We start from the raw sequence: 25,482 nt of genomic DNA, 5'->3' as shown, positions 1-25,482 counted from the left end.
AATGAATTTATTTGCAAATTATGGTGGAAAATAAGTATTTGGTCACCTACAAACAAGCAAGATTTCTGGCTCTCACAGACCTGTAACTTCTTCTTTAAGAGGCTCCTCTGTCCTCCACTCGTTACCTGTATTAATGGCACCTGTTTGAACTTGTTATCAGTATAAAAGATACCTGTCCACAACCTCAAACAGTCACACTCCAAACTCCACTATGGCCAAGACCAAAGAGCTGTCAAAGGACACCAGAAACAAAATTGTAGACCTGCACCAGGCTGGGAAGACTGAATCTGCAATAGGTAAGCAGCTTGGTTTGAAGAAATCAACTGTGGGAGCAATTATTAGGAAATGGAAGACATACAAGACCACTGATAATCTCCCTCGATCTGGGGCTCCACGCAAGATCTCACCCCGTGGGGTCAAAATGATCACAAGAACGGTAAGCAAAAATCCCAGAACCACACGGGGGGACCTAGTGAATGACCTGCAGAGAGCTGGGACCAAAGTAACAAAGCCTACCATCAGTAACACACTACGCCGCCAGGGACTCAAATCCTGCAGTGCCAGACGTGTCCCCCTGCTTAAGCCAGTACATGTCCAGGCCCGTCTGAAGTTTGCTAGAGTGCATTTGGATGATCCAGAAGAGGATTGGGAGAATGTCATATGGTCAGATGAAACCAAAATATAACTTTTTGGTAAAAACTCAACTCGTCGTGTTTGGAGGACAAAGAATGCTGAGTTGCATCCAAAGAACACCATACCTACTGTGAAGCATGGGGGTGGAAACATCATGCTTTGGGGCTGTTTTTCTGCAAAGGGACCAAGACGACTGATCCGTGTAAAGGAAAGAATGAATGGGGCCATGTATCGTGAGATTTTGAGTGAAAACCTCCTTCCATCAGCAAGGGCATTGAAGATGAAACGTGGCTGGGTCTTTCAGCATGACAATGATCCCAAACACACCGACCGGGCAACGAAGGAGTGGCTTCGTAAGAAGCATTTCAAGGTCCTGGAGTGGCCTAGCCAGTCTCCAGATCTCAACCCCATAGAAAATCTTTGGAGGGAGTTTAAAGTCTGTGTTGCCCAGCGACAGCCCCAAAACATCACTGCTCTAGAGGAGATCTGCATGGAGGAATGGGCCAAAATACCAGCAACAGTGTGTGAAAACCTTGTGAAGACTTACAGAAAATGTTTGACCTGTGTCATTGCCAACAAAGGGTATATAACAAAGTATTGAGAAACTTTTGTTATTGACCAAATACTTATTTTCCACCATAATTTGCAAATAAATTCATAAAAAATCCTACAATGTGATTTTCTGGAATTCTTTTTCTCATTTTGTCTGTCATAGTTGACGTGTACCTATGATGAAAATTACAGGCCTCTCTCATCTTTTTAAGTGGGAGAACTTGCACAATTGGTGGCTGACTAAATACTTTTTTCCCCCACTGTATGAAGGGCTGCTCATAGCCTATATATGAAGGGCTGCTCATAGCCAATATATGAAGGGCTGCTCATTGCCTATATATGAAGGGCCTACATGTATCAACTTTCACAGTGAATGCTTTTGTTTATAGTTTTTGTGTAAATCATTCTATCACAATGATAGCATCCTAACCCTAACCCTTCTATCACAATGATAGTGTTCTTACCCTAAACCCTAACCCTTCTATCACAATGATAGCGTCCTAACCCTAACCCTTCTATCACAATGATAGCATCTCTGTGGCTTCGTTCCAAACGACACCCTAAAGTAGTGCACTATATAGGGAATAGGGTGCCATTCTCTGGTCTAAAGTAGTGCACTATATAGGGAATAGGGTGCCATTCTCTGGTCTAAAGTAGTGCACTATATAGGGAATAGGGTGCCATTTGGGACGTATCCTCTGTGTTGCATGGCCAGCATGATCTTAACCCGTTTCACAGCTTCTAACAATCAGCTCTGAAGCAGGAAGTAGGAACACATTACAATGACCTTTTTTTTAGCTGTTTCTCTCCTCCTCTCCTCCTCCCTTTCTATCCCCCCCCTCTCCTCCTCTGACGCCACACAATAGAGTACTGTTAGAGGCGGCAGAGGGAAAGGGAGAGGGGGATAAAACATGGGCAAAAGCACCAGCCTCTACGGAACACTCTGACAGGGAGAGAAAAGCCTGTTGTTTCAGCACGCACAGCGGCTGGTGATTTGGTAGCTAGCCTGGTCTCCACTCTGCCTCCCCCCCCCTCCCCCTATCCTCCCTCTCTCTTCTCTCCTTCTCTTCTCTCTTTGGCTCACTCGGCTCGGCCGCTCCTCCCCCCGCTGCGTTGCCTAGCAACAGAGGGCCGGAGTAACGGGAGCAGGGGCGGAGAGAAGAGAAGAGAGGGAGGGAGCAGGGGAGGAGTGGAGAGAAGAGATGAGGAGGAGGGGGGGGAGGGGGCAAGCAGAGCGGGGCAAAGCGATTGGTGGAGAAGATTGGTGTATGATTTATTCGCCGGGGCTGGAGAGATGGATGGAAGTAAGGGGGGAGGAAAAGAGAGCGATGGAGGGAAGAGAGAGAGATGGAGGGAAGAGAGAGATGGAGGGAAGAGAGAGAGATGGAGGGAAGAGAGAGAGATGGAGGGAAGAGAGAGAGATGGAGGGAAGAGAGAGAGATGGAGGGAAGAGAGAGAGATGGAGGGAAGAGAGAGAGATGGAGGGAAGAGAGAGAGATGGAGGGAAGAGAGAGAGATGGAGGGAAGAGAGAGATGGAGGGAAGAGAGAGAGATGGAGGGAAGAGAGAGATGGAGGGAAGAGAGAGAGATGGAGGGAAGAGAGAGAGATGGAGGGAAGAGAGAGAGATGGAGGGAAGAGAGGGAAGAGCGAGAGATGGAGGGAAGAGAGAGATGGAGGGAGAGAGGGAAGAGAGCCCAGCCAGCAGCTGAAATGGAGCCTTTAACCGGAGCCGACAAAGGAGGGAGGGAGGGAGGGAGAGAGAAGGAAAGGAAGGCATGAAGTGGGGGGAGGGAGGATTAGAGGAGAGGAGGAGTGAGTGGCAGTACATATAGTCAGCCAACTGAGCAGTATATCTCCTGCCAGCCAGGCTGTGTGAACAGTACAGTAGTGGGGTTGAGATAAGTGGGCAACGTAAGATCAATTGGGTGACATGATTAGGACTGGGGGGGGGGGGTGGGGGGTGCTGCTGCTGTGTAGTGACGGGTGTTAATTGTACCCCACCATGAAATCGGGGAGGGGACTGTGGATCTGTCTACAGATTAGTCACGCGATATCTCAAGACAGCATTGGGCCGATTTTGAGGAAACTTGGGTGAATGATGCATCTTGCCGTAGAGATCCGGGCATTTACAAAATAACATTGATTGGCCCAAGGCAGGAGCTTAAGTAATTAACCAAAAAATTGTTAGTCACATTCGTGAGGGAACGACATGTTTATTGTTGCCTTGTTGAGGTTAGTCACGAGCAGGTCCAGAGCCCCTACACCCCAAGGAATGAAGTACTGCTTTAACCTCACTGATGCCGCTTTACATCACAAGCGTTAAATACATCACGCTAAATAAATCACAAGCTAACTGTAACTGTTGTCATCGAAGAGTCTCCGCTCTCTTCCCGGACTGAGTTTCTGTAGTTTGTAGGTTCCCTAAATGTTTTTCAGTGCGATTATGTGAACACACTAGTGCTGTCCCCGAAAAAAAAATCTTGGTCGACCAAAAGTTGTCTGTTCTTTCGACCAATCGATTGGTCGAAATTTTAAAACGTGTATTTTTCCATAAAGACACACCATGTGTTTTAATAAAATCAACTATATATGCATTGAGCTTGTCTGATGCTTTAAGCGCAATGTTTGATGAAATAAGACACAAATGACTCGAGGTAGCCAGAGATCAAGATAACCAGAAGAAAATTAACTTCACCTGACCCATCCTCCTCCCTCTCCTGCTGGCTTTCGCAGATTCTGGCTTTACTCTCCTGAAGTTGCCATTAATAGGTTACACGAGGAGTCTGCAACCTTTCTCATGTGGAATGCCAATTTATCTTGTCATTTCTACCGATCTGCGTGCAATTTATGGTTTTCATATGCACATTTTCGTGGAACAGTTTCATTTAATTTATAATAACGTCTTTGTATCTCAAAATCATTGTTAATCAAAATTCTATCTAAATGAAAATGATACAAACCTAAAAAGAAACTTATTTTGCGTTGACAACTATGTAGAAATAAAACCAACAAACAAAAACATTGCAGTCTGCAGGTACTAATATCCTGATAAAAATAAATATACTATAAATTACATTGGCTACGCATTGGCCTGTCTGCAACGAACTTAAAACATTATATCAACTATTAACTTGGGTCAGGTCTGAAGCATGCACTAGCAAACTTGCAACATTGTATAAAATATTCTGGGCCTTCAGAGTTTCCTGCGCCAGTAAGCTCGGGACAGACACAGCTGTAGGCTATTTGATCAAGGGATAAGTAGTAATCTGGGAGGCCTATTTTATGACGTTTCCACTGGATCAGAGCATGACATTTTTCCCTTTCACGCTGAGTGGTTATGGAAAGGGAGAGAGAGCTGGAAAGATTTTACAAATACATTGGGGAACTATTGTCATTCTCAATGGATGTAAAAACAGACTTTGTTTGCTTTCTGTTTGAGGTGAAGAAAACATTACTTTGAAAAGTTCCACAGCTCATTAGTGGTGGTGCGTTAAGCCAATCAGAAATACTATCAGATCCAAAAATGGGCACATTTATAGGCCTACATCTGTGCGCAGGCCAGTTAGCCTACAGGCCTACTTCTATGTTTAATCAGGATAACCGTAATCAGTCCTTACTCAACATTGTTGACAGGAGCGCTCCAAACAAAAGACAATGACAAAATTGACAAAACTCGTAAATGGAATTAAATAAACCAAAACTTGTTTCTCAGAAGTGTAGCCTAGGTTGTGCGTTCTGCAAACAACGTGTCCACTCTGACAACGAGAACAGGAAGACTGGAATAATAATATTGAATGCATTAACACAAATTACCATAACCAAACAAACACTGTAGATTATAAATTATGGGAATTAACGAACGGTAAATGTACTACTGGTGATATATGTAATAGGGAATTGATAGACACTAACAATCAAATTCACACAATGAAGTTAAACAATGAATGTGCACAAATTGGCGGGAGAGAACGCATTCTGGAGAGAGGCATTGTGCATCTTAGCCACAGATGGGAGAGACTAAGACTGGCGTCTCGTGTGCCATAAAATATAAATATAATAATATATATGGTATTTTGTGTGTGTATATGTGTGTGTGTGTGTGTGTGTATGTATGTATGTATATATATATATATATATTCGCAACTGCTCTACAAAAAAAAAATCTTGGTCGACCAACAGGCTATTGACCAAACAATCGACCAGTGGACTAAATGGGGACAGCCCTAGAAGACACAATGATTAATAGTATTTTGTGACTATTTTTGTTGTTGTTGTCCTTTTACCTATCAGGGCTGACATGTCTCATTTACGAGATCAAATATTTGGAGCATATAATCCTGCTGAAATAGTCCAAATGGATCTATCACTTATCATTCCGTATTGATTTAACATCTTTAATCTCTTAGATCTGTCAGGTCTTATTAGGATCTCCAGAGTGTGCCCGAGAGCAGGGGAGTGTAGAGGAGGTTCCGGGGGATCCCAGTATTATGTAGGGTGTAGGAGGAGATGGGAGGGGGATCACCCAACACACAGGATGGGAATGTTCCTCTCTCTCTCTCTCTCTCTCTCCTGTTGTAGCTGGCTCCATCTGCTGGCTAATCAACTGCCTCACCTCACCTCCACACTCATAATGCTAATCGTCTTAGCCAGACGAGTCAGCCCCCATCTCTGATGGATGTTATTACAGTGTTCCAACAGAACATTCAGCTGTCCTCGTCTAGTCTCTGATGAGGAGTCCGTCTGTCGTAGGTTAGCTACTACCAGGAAAAGAGCATGTGGTCCTCTGTAGCTCAGCTGGTAGAGCACGGCGCTTGTAACGCCAAGGTAGTGGGTTCGATCCCCGGGACCACCCATACACAAAAAAAATGTATGCACGCATGACTGTAAGTCGCTTTGGATAAAAGCGTCTGCTAAATGGCATATTATTATTATTATTATGTCAGGAAAGAGCTTGTAATTAAATGCGCTGCAATTGGAACTTTTTATAATGTTTTTACTCTGATAGCAGTGTCCTCTACGGCAATGGTTCCAACCTTTTTTCCATTCCGTGAAACACCTTCAAGCGCTCTTGAGGTCCACAGAATGTTTTTAAACATATATCTTGGCGGTCAAATTGTCAATTTTATCAGTGACTGTAACAAATTAAAGGCCTATTATTATAAATAATTTGCATTGTTTAAAAGTGGTGTAAAATCGCTTCGAATATTAATACTCCCAACTGTTATTATTTGTGGAAGAAAACAAAAACAAAAAAAACACCCAGGTTGTTAACCACTGCTCTACTGGTTATTACACAGTGTTCACCAGAGCATTCAGGTTATTACACAGTGTTCACCATAGCATTCAGTTCAGGTTATTACACAGTGTTCACCAGAGCATTCAGTTCAGGTTATTACACAGTGTTCACCAGAGCATTCAGTTCAGGTTATTACACAGTGTTCACCATAGCGTTCAGTTCAGGTTGTAACACAGTGTTCACCATAGCATTCAGTTCAGGTTATTACACAGTGTTCACCAGAGCATTCAGTTCAGGTTATTACACAGTGTTCACCAGAGCATTCAGGTTATTACACAGTGTTCACCATAGCATTCAGTGCAGGTTATTACACAGTGTTCACCATAGCATTCAGTTCAGGTTATTACACAGTGTTCACCATAGCATTCAGTTCAGGTTATTACACAGTGTTCACCATAGCGTTCAGTTCAGGTTATTACACAGTGTTCACCATAGCATTCAGGTTATTACACAGTGTTCACCAGAGCATTCAGGTTATTACACAGTGTTCACCAGAGCATTCAGGTTATTACACAGTGTTCACCAGAGCATTCAGTTCAGGTTATTACACAGTGTTCACCATAGCATTCAGTTCAGGTTATTACAGTGTTCACCATAGCTTTCAGTTCAGGTTATTACACAGTGTTCACCATAGCATTCAGTTCAGGTTATTACACAGTGTTCACCAGAGCATTCAGTTCAGGTTATTACACAGTGTTCACCATAGCGTTCAGTTCAGGTTATTACACAGTGTTCACCATAGCATTCAGTTCAGGTTATTACACAGTGTTCACCAGAGCATTCAGTTCAGGTTATTACACAGTGTTCACCAGAGCATTCAGGTTATTACACAGTGTTCACCATAGCATTCAGTTCAGGTTATTACACAGTGTTCACCAGAGCATTCAGTTCAGGTTATTACACAGTGTTCACCAGAGCATTCAGGTTATTACACAGTGTTCACCATAGCATTCAGTGCAGGTTATTACACAGTGTTCACCATAGCGTTCAGGTTATTACACAGTGTTCACCATAGCATTCAGTTCAGGTTATTACACAGTGTTCACCATAGCGTTCAGTTCAGGTTATTACACAGTGTTCACCATAGCATTCAGGTTATTACACAGTGTTCACCAGAGCATTCAGGTTATTACACAGTGTTCACCAGAGCATTCAGGTTATTACACAGTGTTCACCAGAGCATTCAGTTCAGGTTATTACACAGTGTTCACCATAGCATTCAGTTCAGGTTATTACAGTGTTCACCATAGCATTCAGTTCAGGTTATTACACAGTGTTCACCATAGCATTCAGTTCAGGTTATTACACAGTGTTCACCAGAGCATTCAGTTCAGGTTATTACACAGTGTTCACCATAGCATTCAGTTCAGGTTATTACACAGTGTTCACCAGAGCATTCAGTTCAGGTTATTACACAGTGTTCACCAGAGCATTCAGGTTATTACACAGTGTTCACCATAGCATTCAGTTCAGGTTATTACACAGTGTTCACCAGAGCATTCAGTTCAGGTTATTACAGTGTTCACCAGAGCATTCAGGTTATTACACAGTGTTCACCATAGCATTCAGTGCAGGTTATTACACAGTGTTCACCATAGCATTCAGTTCAGGTTATTACACAGTGTTCACCATAGCATTCAGTTCAGGTTATTACACAGTGTTCACCATAGCGTTCAGTTCAGGTTATTACACAGTGTTCACCATAGCATTCAGGTTATTACACAGTGTTCACCAGAGCATTCAGGTTATTACACAGTGTTCACCAGAGCATTCAGGTTATTACACAGTGTTCACCAGAGCATTCAGTTCAGGTTATTACACAGTGTTCACCATAGCATTCAGTTCAGGTTATTACAGTGTTCACCATAGCATTCAGTTCAGGTTATTACACAGTGTTCACCATAGCATTCAGTTCAGGTTATTACACAGTGTTCACCAGAGCATTCAGTTCAGGTTATTACACAGTGTTCACCAGAGCATTCAGGTTATTACACAGTGTTCACCATAGCATTCAGTGCAGGTTATTACACAGTGTTCACCATAGCGTTCAGGTTATTACACAGTGTTCACCATAGCATTCAGTTCAGGTTATTACACAGTGTTCACCATAGCGTTCAGTTCAGGTTATTACACAGTGTTCACCATAGCATTCAGGTTATTACACAGTGTTCACCAGAGCATTCAGGTTATTACACAGTGTTCACCAGAGCATTCAGGTTATTACACAGTGTTCACCAGAGCATTCAGTTCAGGTTATTACACAGTGTTCACCATAGCATTCAGTTCAGGTTATTACAGTGTTCACCATAGCATTCAGTTCAGGTTATTACACAGTGTTCACCATAGCATTCAGTTCAGGTTATTACACAGTGTTCACCAGAGCATTCAGTTCAGGTTATTACACAGTGTTCACCATAGCATTCAGTTCAGGTTATTACACAGTGTTCACCAGAGCATTCAGTTCAGGTTATTACACAGTGTTCACCATAGCATTCAGTTCAGGTTATTACACAGTGTTCACCAGAGCATTCAGTTCAGGTTATTACAGTGTTCACCAGAGCATTCAGGTTATTACACAGTGTTCACCATAGCATTCAGTGCAGGTTATTACACAGTGTTCACCATAGCATTCAGTTCAGGTTATTACACAGTGTTCACCATAGCATTCAGTTCAGGTTATTACACAGTGTTCACCATAGCGTTCAGTTCAGGTTATTACACAGTGTTCACCATAGCATTCAGGTTATTACAGTGTTCACCAGAGCATTCAGGTTATTACACAGTGTTCACCAGAGCATTCAGGTTATTACACAGTGTTCACCAGAGCATTCAGTTCAGGTTATTACACAGTGTTCACCATAGCATTCAGTTCAGGTTATTACAGTGTTCACCATAGCATTCAGTTCAGGTTATTACACAGTGTTCACCATAGCATTCAGTTCAGGTTATTACACAGTGTTCACCAGAGCATTCAGTTCAGGTTATTACACAGTGTTCACCAGAGCATTCAGGTTATTACACAGTGTTCACCATAGCATTCAGTGCAGGTTATTACACAGTGTTCACCAGAGCATTCAGGTTATTACAGTGTTCACCAGAGCATTCAGGTTATTACACAGTGTTCACCATAGCATTCAGTTCAGGTTGTTACACAGTGTTCACCATAGCATTCAGTTCAGGTTATTACACAGTGTTCACCATAGCATTCAGTTCAGGTTATTACACAGTGTTCACCAGAGCATTCAGGTTATTACACAGTGTTCACCATAGCATTCAGTTCAGGTTATTACACAGTGTTCACCAGAGCATTCAGTGCATGTTATTACACAGTGTTCACCATAGCATTCAGTTCAGGTTATTACACAGTGTTCACCATAGCATTCAGTTCAGGTTATTACACAGTGTTCACCATAGCATTCAGTTCAGGTTATTACACAGTGTTCACCAGAGCATTCAGTTCAGGTTATTACACAGTGTTCACCAGAGCATTCAGGTTATTACACAGTGTTCACCAGAGCATTCAGGTTATTACACAGTGTTCACCAGAGCATTCAGGTTATTACACAGTGTTCACCATAGCATTCAGTGCAGGTTATTACACAGTGTTCACCATAGCATTCAGTTCAGGTTATTACACAGTGTTCACCATAGCATTCAGTTCAGGTTATTACACAGTGTTCACCATAGCGTTCAGTTCAGGTTATTACACAGTGTTCACCATAGCATTCAGGTTATTACACAGTGTTCACCAGAGCATTCAGGTTATTACACAGTGTTCACCAGAGCATTCAGGTTATTACACAGTGTTCACCAGAGCATTCAGTTCAGGTTATTACACAGTGTTCACCATAGCATTCAGTTCAGGTTATTACAGTGTTCACCATAGCATTCAGTTCAGGTTATTACACAGTGTTCACCATAGCATTCAGTTCAGGTTATTACACAGTGTTCACCAGAGCATTCAGTTCAGGTTATTACACAGTGTTCACCATAGCATTCAGTTCAGGTTATTACACAGTGTTCACCAGAGCATTCAGTTCAGGTTATTACACAGTGTTCACCAGAGCATTCAGGTTATTACACAGTGTTCACCATAGCATTCAGTTCAGGTTATTACACAGTGTTCACCAGAGCATTCAGTTCAGGTTATTACAGTGTTCACCAGAGCATTCAGGTTATTACACAGTGTTCACCATAGCATTCAGTGCAGGTTATTACACAGTGTTCACCATAGCATTCAGTTCAGGTTATTACACAGTGTTCACCATAGCATTCAGTTCAGGTTATTACACAGTGTTCACCATAGCGTTCAGTTCAGGTTATTACACAGTGTTCACCATAGCATTCGGGTTATTACACAGTGTTCACCAGAGCATTCAGGTTATTACACAGTGTTCACCAGAGCATTCAGGTTATTACACAGTGTTCACCAGAGCATTCAGTTCAGGTTATTACACAGTGTTCACCATAGCATTCAGTTCAGGTTATTACAGTGTTCACCATAGCATTCAGTTCAGGTTATTACACAGTGTTCACCATAGCATTCAGTTCAGGTTATTACACAGTGTTCACCAGAGCATTCAGTTCAGGTTATTACACAGTGTTCACCAGAGCATTCAGGTTATTACACAGTGTTCACCATAGCATTCAGTGCAGGTTATTACACAGTGTTCACCAGAGCATTCAGGTTATTACACAGTGTTCACCAGAGCATTCAGGTTATTACACAGTGTTCACCATAGCATTCAGTTCAGGTTGTTACACAGTGTTCACCATAGCATTCAGTTCAGGTTATTACACAGTGTTCACCATAGCATTCAGTTCAGGTTATTACACAGTGTTCACCAGAGCATTCAGGTTATTACACAGTGTTCACCATAGCATTCAGTTCAGGTTATTACACAGTGTTCACCAGAGCATTCAGTGCATGTTATTACACAGTGTTCACCATAGCATTCAGTTCAGGTTATTACACAGTGTTCACCATAGCATTCAGTTCAGGTTATTACACAGTGTTCACCATAGCATTCAGTTCAGGTTATTACACAGTGTTCACCAGAGCATTCAGTTCAGGTTATTACACAGTGTTCACCAGAGCATTCAGGTTATTACACAGTGTTCACCAGAGCATTCAGGTTATTACACAGTGTTCACCAGAGCATTCAGGTTATTACACAGTGTTCACCATAGCATTCAGTTCAGGTTATTACACAGTGTTCACCATAGCATTCAGTTCAGGTTATTACACAGTGTTCACCATAGCTTTCAGTTCAGGTTATTACACAGTGTTCACCAGAGCATTCAGGTTATTACAGTGTTCACCAGAGCATTCAGTTCAGGTTATTACACAGTGTTCACCATAGCATTCAGTTCAGGTTATTACACAGTGTTCACCAGAGCGTTCAGTTCAGGTTATTACACACAGTGTTCACCAGAGCATTCAGTTCAGGTTATTACACAGTGTTCACCAGAGCATTCAGTTCAGGTTATTACACAGTGTTCACCAGAGCATTCAGGTTATTACACAGTGTTCACCAGAGCGTTCAGTTCAGGTTATTACACAGTGTTCACCAGAGCGTTCAGTTCAGGTTATTACACAGTGTTCACCAGAGCGTTCAGCTGTCCTCATTTGCTTTCAGATAAGGCCTCTGTGGTAGAGTAGATATCTTACTTGAGTCGGGGAATAGCTTATAAGTAATCTGCTTCATTTAGAATTGTGTTACTACATGTTGTGTTTTTGTTGTGTAAAACTGCATTATTAATAGTCCTCATATGAAAGTGTTGTGTAGTTATTCACTGCAGCTCTTGCATAAATGTACATTGTAGTCTTGTTGTCTTTTAGATTGTAGTCTTGTTGCAAAATAGTTTTTTCTTTTTGTCTGAATGGTCACAGATTGACCCGTTTTTTTTTTTATATTTGCAACAACCGTATTTCCGGTTAGCTACTTCTGTGAAATTGTCCTTTGTTCCTCACCAGAGCAGACCTGAGTGTGTAAACAATCTGTGGTTACATAACACTGGTTACTGTACGTCAGGGTTTTTTTTTTTTCCCCCTAACACTATACAGCTGATTCAAATAATCAACTAAACATCAAGCTTTGAATCAGCTGTTAGGGAAAAAAAAAAAAAAAACGTGCACCCTTTGGTGTCCCGAGGACCGAGTTTGGGAAACGCTGGTGTCCATGAAAACGGCTCGGCATTCTAACACGTACAGAACTGACAGAAAATCCATGTCTGGTATTACCTCTCACTTGTCTCCTTGTACTGTGGCCAACACCAGCTCCCTCTTGCTCCCAGCCTGTCCTGTGTGTGTTGACCCCAAGTACCGGAATTACATTTGAAAGGAGTGCTGTAGCTTTAACGGTAGGCGGTGGCTGGGAAGTTGTTATGACAACAGTGAAGGTTGTGGATTGGATAGCTGCTCTGTATAGCTACATGCGTGTACTGTGGAGTGTAGAGAACCCATAAAGGCAGCTTTAGCAGTCCTCACAGGGTCGCAACGCAACAGGCTAGAGTGAGCTGGGTAGAAACCCAGGCCATGCCAGAGTAGAAACCCAGGCCATGCCAGAGTAGAAACCCAGGCCATGCCAGAGTAGAGACCCAGGCCATGCCAGAGTAGAAACCCAGGCCATGCCAGAGTAGAGACCCAGGCCATGCCAGAGTAGAGACCCAGGCCATGCCAGAGTAGAAACCCAGGCCATGCCAGAGTAGAAACCCAGGCCAAGCCAGAGTAGAAACCCAGGCCATGCCAGAGTAGAAACCCAGGCCATGCCAGAGTAGAAACCCAGGCCATGCCAGAGTAGAAACCCAGGCCATGCCAGAGTAGAAACCCAGGCCATGCCAGAGTAGAAACCCAGGCCATGCCAGAGTAGAAACCCAGGCCATGCCAGAGTAGAAACCCAGGCCATGCCAGAGTAGAAACCCAGGCCAGAGTAGAGACCCAGGCCGTGCCAGAGTAGAGACCCAGGCCGTGCCAGAGTAGAGACCCAGGCCGTGCCAGAGTAGAGACCCAGGCCATGCCAGAGTAGAAACCCAGGCCATGCCAGAATAGAAACCCAGGCCATGCCAGAGTAGAGACCCAGGCCATGCCAGAGTAGAGACCCAGGCCATGCCAGAGTAGAAACCCAGGCCATGCCAGAGCAGGGCTCCACTCAACTGGGCTCCGGCTCCTATCCACATTTTGCAGTTGGCTGCCACCGACCACAGGCTTTCTATGGGCTCCACTCCACTGGGATCCGGCTCCGATCCAGGTTTCCCAGGCCGCTGCCGACCGCAGGCTCTCTCGGGCTCCACTCAGTGATGTATACTGAACAAAAATATAAACGCAACAATTTCAACGATTTTATTGAGTTACAGTACATGTAAGGAAATCAGTCAATTAATTAAAATACATTTATTAGGCCCTAATCTATGGATTTCACATGACTGGGCATGGGCGCAGCCATGGGTGAGCCTGGGAGGGCGTAGGCCCACCCTATTGGGAGCCAGGCCCAGCCAATCAGAATTAGTTTTTCCCCACAAAAGGGCTTTATGTGGGGATTATCCCGCAGGTGAAGAAGCAGGATGTGGAGGTCCTGGGCTGGCGTGGTTACACGTGGTCTGTGGTTGTGAAGCTGGTTGGACAACTGCCAAATTCTCAACAAAAAACATTGGAGGTGGATTATGGTAGAGAAATGAACATTCAATTATCTGGCAACAGCCCTGGTGGACATTCCTGCAGTCGGCATGCCAATTGCAGCATACCTCAAAACTTGAGACATCTGTGGCATTGTGTTGTGTGACAAAACTGCACATTTTAGTGGCCTTTTATTGTCCCCAGCACAAGGTGCACCTGTGTAATGATCATGCTGTTTAATCAGCGTCTTGATATGCCACACCTGTCAGGTGGATCGATTTATCTTGGCAAAAGAGAAATGCTCACTAACAGGGATGTAAACAAATTTGTGCACAACGTTTTAGAGAAATACGCTTTTTGTGCGTATGGAAATTTTGTTCAGTGTATATAAACCCTGGATGACTGACGGGGAGGCGTTGTATTGAAGTCACCCCGCAGCCATCTTGGTACTCCTCCATTGTAAAAAAAAATAAAAGATATATATTTTTAACACATTTATTCTAATACAGACTCCTTAATCATTTTAAATTATATTATGTGAGCTAAAAATAAAAATTGAAATAATATATTAAAACATTTTCCTTAAAGTATTTTTAATGTTCCTTAAAGTATTAACTAATGTTACTGTCCCCACTACAACAGATAAATACTTAAATACGGGTAATTTTGTCCTTGAAATACTGTAGAATTCCATTCATTCATATGGAGGACTGCTCCTACTGGGGAGTGCCAATATGGGCGACCGGTGGCTTCAAAGCCTCTCAATGGCCAATGCACAGCATCAGCAATCCAGGGTTTCTATACATCATTGGCTCCCTTCCACTGGGCTCCGGCGCCGCTCCAGGTCTTCCATGCTGCCACCGGTCAGAGGCTCGCTAGGGCTCCACTCCACTGCGCTCCGGCTGCTGCTCCAGGTTTTTCAGGCTGCCGCTGACCAGATGCGTTCTAGGGCTCCACTCCACTAGGGTTCTGGGTACACTCCAGGTTTTCCAATGCCGCTGCCGACCAGAGGCTCTCTAGCAGAAAGATCACATATAAAGTCGTCCCCTTTGTAGTGGAAGAGCACAGTGACAAGCTATTTCTTGCTTGTAAAAAAGCGCTGTTGTACCTTTGGAGACTAGTGATTTTTCCTATATACTTGTGGCTTGACGTGGAGGGTTCTCACCGGGACTTTAACACGCTTTTCTCTGGACTTACTTGAGAGAGAGGGTTGGCTGAAATGATTAACTGAAGAAAAAACGGTCCGGGAGCGGGTAGCGGGGGCTTGCCTGCCTCTGGAAGCTGAAAGTAAATCTGTTGGTTGTCTGCTTCACTGGTCGTGAATGTTTTCAGCCTCCCCCCGCTTTTTTATTGCTCACAGACTACACGTCTCTTGAAAGAGGAGAAATACTGAAATACATTTAGGTTTGGGTTTTTAACATTTTAATGTTTTTGTCTGGTTTTGTTGTTGTGCGGTGCTGATGGTTGATTTGGTGTTTTGTGTTTTTATGTATGAATATAAAACGGTTGTTGTGAAAGTTGTCATTCGCGCTGTCGTTTTCCTCCGTCCTGTCACTGTGGATTTGTTATTTTTTACTCTTGTCGGGTTTCCTATTCGGTATTTGGACATGCAAGTATTTCGCAGAGAAATATGGTCTGTGTACTTAGTAAAATAATTGATGGTAAGCACAGTCAAAGGAAATACAAGTTATTTAAGTTTAGTTTTGGCTTTGAATGTCTGCTTTGTAATATTCCGATATTATTCTCCCTGAATCTGACATTCCCTGTGATTTATGGAACAATAGATTTCCGTAGCTTCTCTTTTCAAAACCACATGAAAGAGCAAAATAGTATAATCTCAATTTCTGTGTTTGCCTGAGTTAGTAATTTCCTCTATTGTGCCCTGACATGGCTGTGTACTGTAGCTTTCTCTCTCTCTCTCTCTCTCTCTCTCCCTCTCTCCCTCTCTCCCTCTCTCTCTCTCTCTCTCTCTCTCTCTCTCTCTCTCCCTCTCTCCCTCTCTCCCTCTCTCCCTCTCTCTCTCTCTCTCGTGAGTTTAAACAGAGGCTACAGAGTTTTAACGTCAAACCTCTCAAACCAAACCACAGAACTAACGAAAGAAAACAAGGTTTTTTTGTCGTGGCGGTGGTCTGTAACATGTGGTTGGTTGCATTTTTTTAGCTGACTGTACTGGTCGTTGTAGCTGATTCTGATCTGGAAGGATGGTAGCTGATGTTTTTATGTTCTCTTTTAATCTTGTGTTTTCAGAAGCGGTTCATTAAAGGGCTCAGACAGCACGGCAAGAACTTCTTCAAGATTCGGAAAGAGCTGCTACCCAACAAGGAAACGGTAAGTCACTGTTTTCCCTCTGGGGATATATTTTAGACCTCAGCACTGTACAAGGATTTAGATTTAGAAAATCTTTTATTTGGTTGCAGCAGTAAAATAGCGTACAACATGGCTGATTTCTAAATATTGCAGTCAAACTCAAATCAAACTTTTAGCTATTTTTGCATCACCTGAAGTCATCACACAGTAATAATATAATAATAATAATAATAATATGGCATTTAGCAGACGCTTTTATCCAAAGCGACTTACAGTCATGCGTGCATAAATTTTTTACGTATGGGTGGTCCCGGGGTATCGAACCCACTACCCTGGCGTTACAAGCGCCATGCTCTACCAATTGAGCTACAGAGGACCACACAGTGTGCTTCAACATTAACAGATTGTAAGTAAAATGACTATATGTAAGATTTGGGGCGTGTGTTATGTTTGCCCTGAAGCTTTATTGATAAACATTAAGTGCATCCATTCATCCAACCACACTGCTGCAATACTATCAGATCTGCCTTTCGCTCTCTCAAAACACAATTCATACATGAGAGGAAATATGGATCAATATTTATACTGAACTAAAATGTAAACGCAACATGCAACAATTTCAAAGATTTTACTGAGTTACAGTTCAAATAAGGAAATCAGTCAATTGAAATAAATTCATTAGGCCCTAATTGGATTTCACATGACTGGGCAGGGGTGCTGCCATGGAGGGCATAGGCCCACCCACTTGACAGCCAGGCCCACCCACTTGGGAGCCAGGCCCACCCACTTGACAGCCAGGCCCAGCCAATCAGAATACGTTTTTCCCCACAAAAGAGCATTATTACAGAGAAATACTCCTCAGCACCAGCTCACTGACAGGGATGTAAACAAATTTGTGCACAAAATGTGAGAAATAAGCTTTTTGTGTGTATGAAAAATTATTTTTCATTATATGATATAATTATTTCAGATCATGAAACATGGGACCAACACTTTACATGTTGCGTTTATATTTTTGTTCAGTGTACATTTGTATTTATTTGACCTGTATTTTATGAGTCCCATTGAGACCAATGCCTCTTTTGCAATGGATCCCTCAGAAAGTATTCTTACCCCTGGACTTTTTCCACATTTTGTAATGTTACAGCCTAAATTTAAAATGGATAAGTTGAGATTTTGTGTCACTGGCCTACACACAACACCCCATAATGTGAAAGTGGAGTTATGTTTTCAGAAATTGTTACAAATTAAAATTGAAAAGCTGAAATGTCTTGAGTCAATAAGTATTCAACCCCTTTGTTATGGCAAGACTAAATAATTTCAGGAGTAAAACTTTGCTTAACAAGTCACATGTAAGTCGCTCTGGATAAGAGCGTCTGCTAAATGACTAAAATATATATATAAAATATATAAGTTGCATATAATAGTGTTTAACATGATTTTTGAATGACTACCTCGTCCCTGTACCCCACACATACAATTATCTATAAGGTCCCTTTGTTGAGCAGGGAATTTCAAACAAATTCAACCACAAAGACCAGGGAGGTTTTCCAATGCCTCGCAAAAAAGGGCACCTATTGGTAGATGGGTAAAGCAGACATTGAATATCCCTTTGAGCATGGTGAAGTTTTTAATTACACTTTGGATGGTGTATCAATACACCCAGTCACTACGAAGATACAGATTACCTTTCTAACTCAGTTGCCGGAGAGGAAGGAAACCACCTCATGGATTTCACCATGAGGCCAATGCTGACTTTAAAACAGTTACAGAGTTTAATGTCTGTGATAGGTGTAAACTGAGGATGGATCAACAACATTGTAGTTACTCCACAATGCTAACCTAATTGACAGAGAGAAAAGAAGGAAGCCTGTACATAATAAAATATTACAAAACATGCATCCTGTTTGCAATGAGGCACTGAAGTAAAACTGCCAAAAATGTGGCAAAGAAATTAACTTTATGTCCTGAATACCAAGCGTTATGTTTGGGGCAAATCGAACACATCACTGAGTATCACTCTTAATTTTTTTCAAGCATGGTGGTGGCTGCATCATGTTATGGGTATGCTTGTCATCGGCAAGGACTAGGGAGTTTTTTGTTGTTGTTGATAAAAATAAATGAAATAGAGCTAAGCACAGGCAGAGAAATTACGGTAGAGAAATGAACGTAAAATGTTCTGCCAACAGCTCTGGTGGACATTCCTGCAGTCGGCATGCCAATTGCACGCTCCCTCAAAACATGAGACATCTGTGGCATGGTGTTGTGTGACAAAACTGCACATGTCAGCTCATGAAACAACACTTTACATGTTGTGTTTATATTTTTGTTCAGTGTAATTTTTAAATGACTAAAACCAAATCGCAACCGTGTAGAAATAATGGATCTACATTTACCCCCGTTTCTTAACTCTGTGTCCAGCTAACCGTGTCCAGCTAACCGTGTCCAGCTAACCGTGTCCAGCTTGCTAATAATCACCTAAATTAAAGGAGTATCTAAAATTCCCCAAAACGATGGATAGAGGACTATCTGCAAATTTTGACGGCGAGGAATATGACACATTTTCAGTGTGGCCCTCCAGACCTCGTTGAAGACCGAATGCGGCCCCCCGGGGCAAAATGAGTTTGACACCCCTGATCCCCTGCCGTATATCAATCTAGTTACTGAGAGCAAAGGGAGGAGGAGGAGGAGGGTAGCAGTCAGCGGACGGGGGTGAGGAAGGTGGGGGTAAGCTCAATATAGACACTCTGAAATGAACGGGGTTGTCACAGCTAAAAAAAGCTGTCTCGTTATGATTGAACTGGATTTTGTGCTAAAAGCCTGCTGTACTCTACACACACATACACACCGCTCTCCTCTCCTCTCTGAGCTAGTGGCACTGCTAGTCAATACCCAGAGGAAAGCTCAATTTATTTTCCTGAACAGAAATCTCTCCTCCTCTCTCGCTCTGTCACCTTCCTTTGCTCTCTCACTCCCACACATGATGTAGACCATGGAGCGTAACGATCTTCAAGATTTTGTACAGTAGCTTTAGATCTTTTTATTTTCCCCTCTCTGTCCTCACACACACACACACACACACACACACACACACACACACACACACACACACACACACACACACACACTGACATATCATATTTTAGTATTTCCACGGCAATGCCAAGCCACGCGAGAAGAATGAACGAGCGACTCATATTAAAATGTGGCGTGGTTGTTCCTATAACATTATGTCCTGCTCCAAGGCCTTTGGTCTGGATACCGCCACACCACTGTACTGAGCCACATCGCAGCCCAGCCACAGAGCAGAGAGTTGGGCCTTCTATAAACCCCCTCTGGGCTTATAGCCAGACATCCACACAGAGACATCCAGAGGGTTACAGTCTAACAGCCTCTCTTCCTCCCTTCTTTCCTCGCTTCCTGCTAGTATTAGCTGGAACACTTTTTAAAGAGAGCTAAAGTGATTCTCCTCGGCTCACTCTTGTTCCTCTGGTGTTAGCTGGTCTGATTCTCCTTGGCTCGCTCTTGTTCCTCTGGTATTAGTTTTCCTGCTTTTTCCAGAGGGCTACGGTGTTCCTGCTTCTCCCTCGGAGTCTCACTCCCTTTTTTCCGCTTGCTCTTAGTGTTAACTTGACTGCTTCTAAAGAGTGCTCCTGCATGTCCCTCCCTCCCACTCTCCCTCCCTCTCCCTCCCTCTTTCTCCCTCCCTCTCTCTGTCCTTCCCGTAGCTCATTATCTGGGCCTGACCTAAAGCGCCAGCGCGGCTAGCGAAGGCAGTGCCAAGTGTAAGCACCCAGCGCTGTGTAAACACACCAGGCCTGACTAGCGTTTAGGAATGCTTTATATAAAGACACATAAAGGCCTGGAGCCGAGCGGGGGGGGGGGGGTCGTCATCCCTCTCCGTCGAACTGTTGGGCGATCTGACAGTCTGTACAGGGCTGGCTCTGTTGCCACCATTTCCTCCAGTACAGGGAGGGAGGGAGGGAGGGAGGGAGGGAGGGAGGGAGGAGAGGACGTCATGGAATATGAGCTGGGTTCTGCTCAACTCTGTTCAAACAACTAAATTCTCTGAAATGGCAGATCGCATATCAAATTTGTGCTTGATGTTTTTCCACTTAAATGCTTCTGTAAAAAATGTTGTTTTACAGGTACTGCTTTCAAATAGGATTTACGTTATTTTGCCTGTCATATTTTTTGGGGGGAGGGCGTCCATTTTAATAAATCCGTTGAATATACACCATCCAAAACAAATACATTATTAATTCGTCATATAAAAAAAGTTATATTTTGAAACAGAGCCCAAGCCCATTCTTTTTTTGATCCACGTTTCATCTCTTTCCTAACCTCAGTCCACTTTGTTAGGGAGCAGGCGTAGGGTTTTACCTTCATCATGATACCGTTAGAAAATAATAACAATCCTGTTTTCTTCTTGTTCATATTTCACAACCTCCGTGGGCTTTTGGAGCTGCATATTCGCGATTGAGCAAAATAATAGGCCTACTCTTGATTTAGGCTACATGAATGCATGCTAAATGTTCCTGGTCAGTGACAGATGAGCAAACTAATAGATGAGCTATTCCACCTCCAATGATTTGCCCCAGCTAGAAAACCAATTAACCAAATATCCTATACAGATGGAGATTTTGTGAAACAAAATCACATTGATTGATTATCAGACATGTCAGTGAATTCACAGGCTTTTGGTCGGGAGGAGGCCTGGGCTACTTAAACGACTGAAAAGGAAGAGCAAAATAATCCACTTGTTAAACTACATGCAGTGCCTTCAGAAAGTATTCATACCACTTCACTCACTCCACATTTGGTTGTGTTACAGACTGAATTAAAAATGATTCGATATTTTTTAAAATCTTACCCATTTACACACAATACCCCATAATGACAAAGTGAAAACATGTTACGCTAGTCACTGACATGGCTACGCTAGTTACTGACATGGCTACGCTAGTTACTGACATGGCTACGCTAGTTACTGACATGGCTACGCTAGTAACTGACATGGCTACGCTAGTTACTGACATGGCTACGCTAGTTACTGACATGGCTACGCTAGTTACTGACATGGCTACGCTAGTTACTGACATGGCTACGCTAGTAACTGACATGGCTACGCTAGTTACTGACATGGCTACGCTAGTTACTGACATGGCTACGCTAGTTACTGACATGGCTACGCTAGTAACTGACATGGCTACGCTAGTTACTGACATGGCTACGCTAGTAACTGACATGGCTACGCTAGTTACTGACATGGCTACGCTAGTAACTGACATGGCTACGCTAGTTACTGACATGGCTACGCTAGTTACTGACATGGCTACGCTAGTTACTGACATGGCTACGCTAGTAACTGACATGGCTACGCTAGTAACTGACATGGCTATGCTAGTTACTGACATGTCTACGCTAGTTACTGACATGGCTACGCTAGTAACTGACATGGCTACGCTAGGTACTGACATGGCTACGCTAGTAACTGACATGGCTACGCTAGGTACTGACATGGCTACGCTAGTTACTGACATGGCTACGCTAGGAACTGACATGGCTACGCTAGGAACTGACATGGCTACGCTAGTAACTGACATGGCTACGCTAGGAACTGACATGGCTACGCTAGGAACTGACATGGCTACGCTAGGAACTGACATGGCTACGCTAGTAACTGACATGGCTACGCTAGTTACTGACATGGCTACGCTAGTAACTGACATGGCTACGCTAGGAACTGACATGGCTACGCTAGCTAGTAACTGACATGGCTACGCTAGCTAGTAACTGACATGGCTACGCTAGTTACTGACATGGCTACGCTGGTAACTGACATGGCTACGCTAGTTACTGACATGGCTACGCTAGTAACTGACATGGCTACGCTAGTTACTGACATGGCTACGCTAGTAACTGACATGGCTACGCTAGTTACTGACATGGCTACGCTAGTAACTGACATGGCTACGCTAGTTACTGACATGGCTACGCTAGTAACTGACATGGCTACGCTAGGAACTGACATGGCTACGCTAGCTAGTAACTGACATGGCTACGCTAGCTAGTAACTGACATGGCTACGCTAGTTACTGACATGGCTACGCTGGTAACTGACATGGCTACGCTAGTAATGACGTGTGTGTATGCAGTGGTGTAAGCTGATTGGTGCCGGTGCCCCGGCACATTGACTGCACCGGTACCCCCCTGTATATAGCCTTCCTACTGTTATTTTATTTTACTCCTGCTCTTTTTTTCTCAACTCTTTTTTGTTGTTTTAATTTACTTTCTTATTAAAAACTAAATGCATTGTTGGTTAAGGGCTGTAAGTAAACATTTCACGGTAATGTCTACACCAGTTGTATTCGGCGCATGTGGCAAATAACATTTTATTTTATTTGATTGGTGGTGGTGCTCGTGCTTCCTTGTTATGTAGTTATGTAGCCAGCTAAGGTGAAAACAATTCCTGCCATGGACGTTTCCCAGTTGCTTTGAATGTTGAAAATCGTAGTGTAAGAACACTTTTAAAGCCTCGAAGGATAAGATGATCCAACTTTCAAAACAAGTCCTTTTTGTCTAGCCACAGCAGTCAACTGGCTAGCTAGGTAGCTGGTTAGCTTTCTAACACATTCACTCATTTGTTTGTAAACAATTAACAAGCTAGTTAGCTACCACATGTTCTTGTCAAACTGTCAACAGAGTAGCTAGCCAAATAACAGATTTGAGGGCAAATAAATCAGATTTGACCATTCAGACACATGGCCAGGAATCAGATTTGAATCAGACTTCAAACCACCTATGTAGGTTGTGGCTTGCAATGTGCTTTTTGGCTGTTTCAGACTGCAGGAAAAAGAACAGATTCTAAATGGGATATGCCCCCCAAAATTATTTTTTTCACTTAAGAGCTTTCCACACCTGGATTGTTCAACATTTGCCCATTTATTATTTTCAAAATTCTTCAAGCTCTGTGAAATTGATTGTTGATCATTTGCTAGACAACCATTTTCCAGTCTTGCCATAGATTTTCAAGTAGATTTAAGTCAAAACTGTAACTCGGCCACCCAAGAACATTCACTGTCTTCTTGGTAAGGAACTCCAGTGTAGATTTGGCTTTGTGTTTTAGATTATTGTCCTGCTGAAAGGTGAATTCATCTCCCAGTATCTGGTGGGAAAAAGACTGAACCAGGTTTTCCTCAAGGATTTTGCGTTTGCTTAGCTCCATTCAGATTCTTTTTTTATCCTGAAATTCTCCAGTCCTTGACAATTACAAGCATACCCATAACATAATGCAGCCTCCACTACGCTTGAAAATATGGCGAGTGGTGCTCAGTAAAGTGTTGTATTGGATTTGCCCCAAACACAACAGTTTGTATTCAGAACAAAAAGTGAATTACTTAGCCAATTCTTTTGCAGTATTAGTGCCTTGTTTATGATTTTTTTTTGCTGTACAGTCTTCCTTTATTCACTCTGTTAATTTAGGTTAGTATTGTGGAGTAACTGTTTTAAAGTCACCATTGGCCTTATGGTGAAATCCCAGAACGGTTTCCTTACTCTCCGGCAACTGAGTTAGGAAGGATGCCTGTATCTTTGTAGTGACTTGGTGTATTGATACAAAGTATAATTATACTGAACAGAAATATAAATGCAACATGTAAAGTGTTGGTCCCATTTTTCATGCGCTGAAATGAAAGATCCCAGAAATGTTCCATATGCACAAAAAGCTTCTCTCAAATTTTGTACACATTTATTTACATCCCTGTTGGTGAGCATTTCTCCTTTGCCAAGATAATCCATCCACCTGACAGGTGTGGCATATCAAGAAGCTGATTAAACAGCATGAAGGGCACCTATTGGTAGATGGCAACAAAAAAAGCAGACATTGAATATCCCTTTGAGCTTTAAGGTTAAGTCATTACACTGAACAAAAATATAAACCCAACATGCAACAATTTCAAACATTTTACTGAGTTAGAGTTCATATAAGGAAATTAGTCAATTGAGATAAATTCATTAGGCCCTAATCTATGGATTTCACATGACTGGGAATACAGATATGCATCTGTTGATCTCAGATGCCTTAAAAAAAGGTATCTGGTGACCACCATTTGCCTCATGCAGTGCGACACATCTCCTTCGCATAGAGTTGATCTGGCTGTTGATTGTGGTCTGTGGAATGTTGTCCCACTCCTCTTCAATGGCTGTGTGAAGTTGCTGGATATTGCCGGGAACTGGAACACGCTGTTGTACACGTCGATCCAGAGCATCCCAAACATGCTCAATGTGTGACATGTAGGCCATGGAAGAACTGGGACATTTTCAGCTTCCAGGAATTGTGTACAGATCCTTGCGCCATGGGGCCGTGCATTATCATGCTGAAACATGATGTGATGGCGTCGGATGAATGGCACGACAACGGGCCTCAGGATCTCGTCACTGTATCTCTGTGCATTCAAATTGCCATCGATAAAATTAAATTGTGTTCGTTGTCCGTAGCTCATGTCTGCCCATACCATAACCCCACCGCCACCATAGGGCACTCTGTTCAAAATCAGCAAACCCCTCGCCCACACGACGCCATGCACGCGGTCTGCCATCTGCCCGGTACAGTTGACACCGGGATTCATCCGTGAAGAGTACACTTCTCCAGCGTGCCAGTGGCCATCGAAGGTGAGCATTTTCCAACTGAAGTCGGTTATGACTCCGTGTTGCAATCAGGTCAAGACCATGGTGAGGACGACGAGCACGCAGATGAGCTTTCCCGAGATGGTTTCTGACAGTTTGTGCAGATATTCTTCGGTTGCGCAAACCCACAGTTTCATCAGCTGTCCAGGTGGCTGGTCTCAGACGGTACCGCAGGTGAAGAAGCAGGATGTGGAGGTCCTGGGTTAGCGTGGTTACACGGGTTCTGCAGTTGTGTCAGTAAATAACCTAAAATTATGTTATGGTAGAGAAATTAACATTTAATTCTCTGGCAACAGCTCTGGTGTACATTGCTGCAGTCAGCATGCCAATTACACGCTCCCTCAAAACTTGAGACATCTGTGGCATTGTGTTGTGTGACAAAACTGCACA

At 43.0% G+C, this 25,482-nt stretch overlaps 1 protein-coding gene across 1 annotated transcript in view; it reads left to right on the top strand.

Annotated features, from left to right (window-relative positions):
* Positions 1-25,482, top strand: part of LOC311149471 (arginine-glutamic acid dipeptide repeats protein-like) — a gene marked incomplete at its 3' end in the record, with an annotated part of 351,192 nt that overhangs the window by 285,016 nt on the left and 40,694 nt on the right. Inside the window, exon 12 of the mRNA XM_084186666.1 lies at positions 16,345-16,425. Within this exon, the coding sequence (XP_084042792.1) occupies positions 16,345-16,425 (81 nt within the window). The remainder of the gene's footprint in view (positions 1-16,344; positions 16,426-25,482) is intronic.

The sequence above is a fragment of the Coregonus lavaretus genome (assembly GCF_964263955.1).
Source record: "Coregonus lavaretus genome assembly, chromosome: 22".
Lineage (NCBI taxonomy): Eukaryota > Metazoa > Chordata > Actinopteri > Salmoniformes > Salmonidae > Coregonus > Coregonus lavaretus.
The sequence above is the reverse complement of the archived record's forward strand: the minus strand, read 5'-3'. Positions and strand labels throughout refer to the sequence as shown.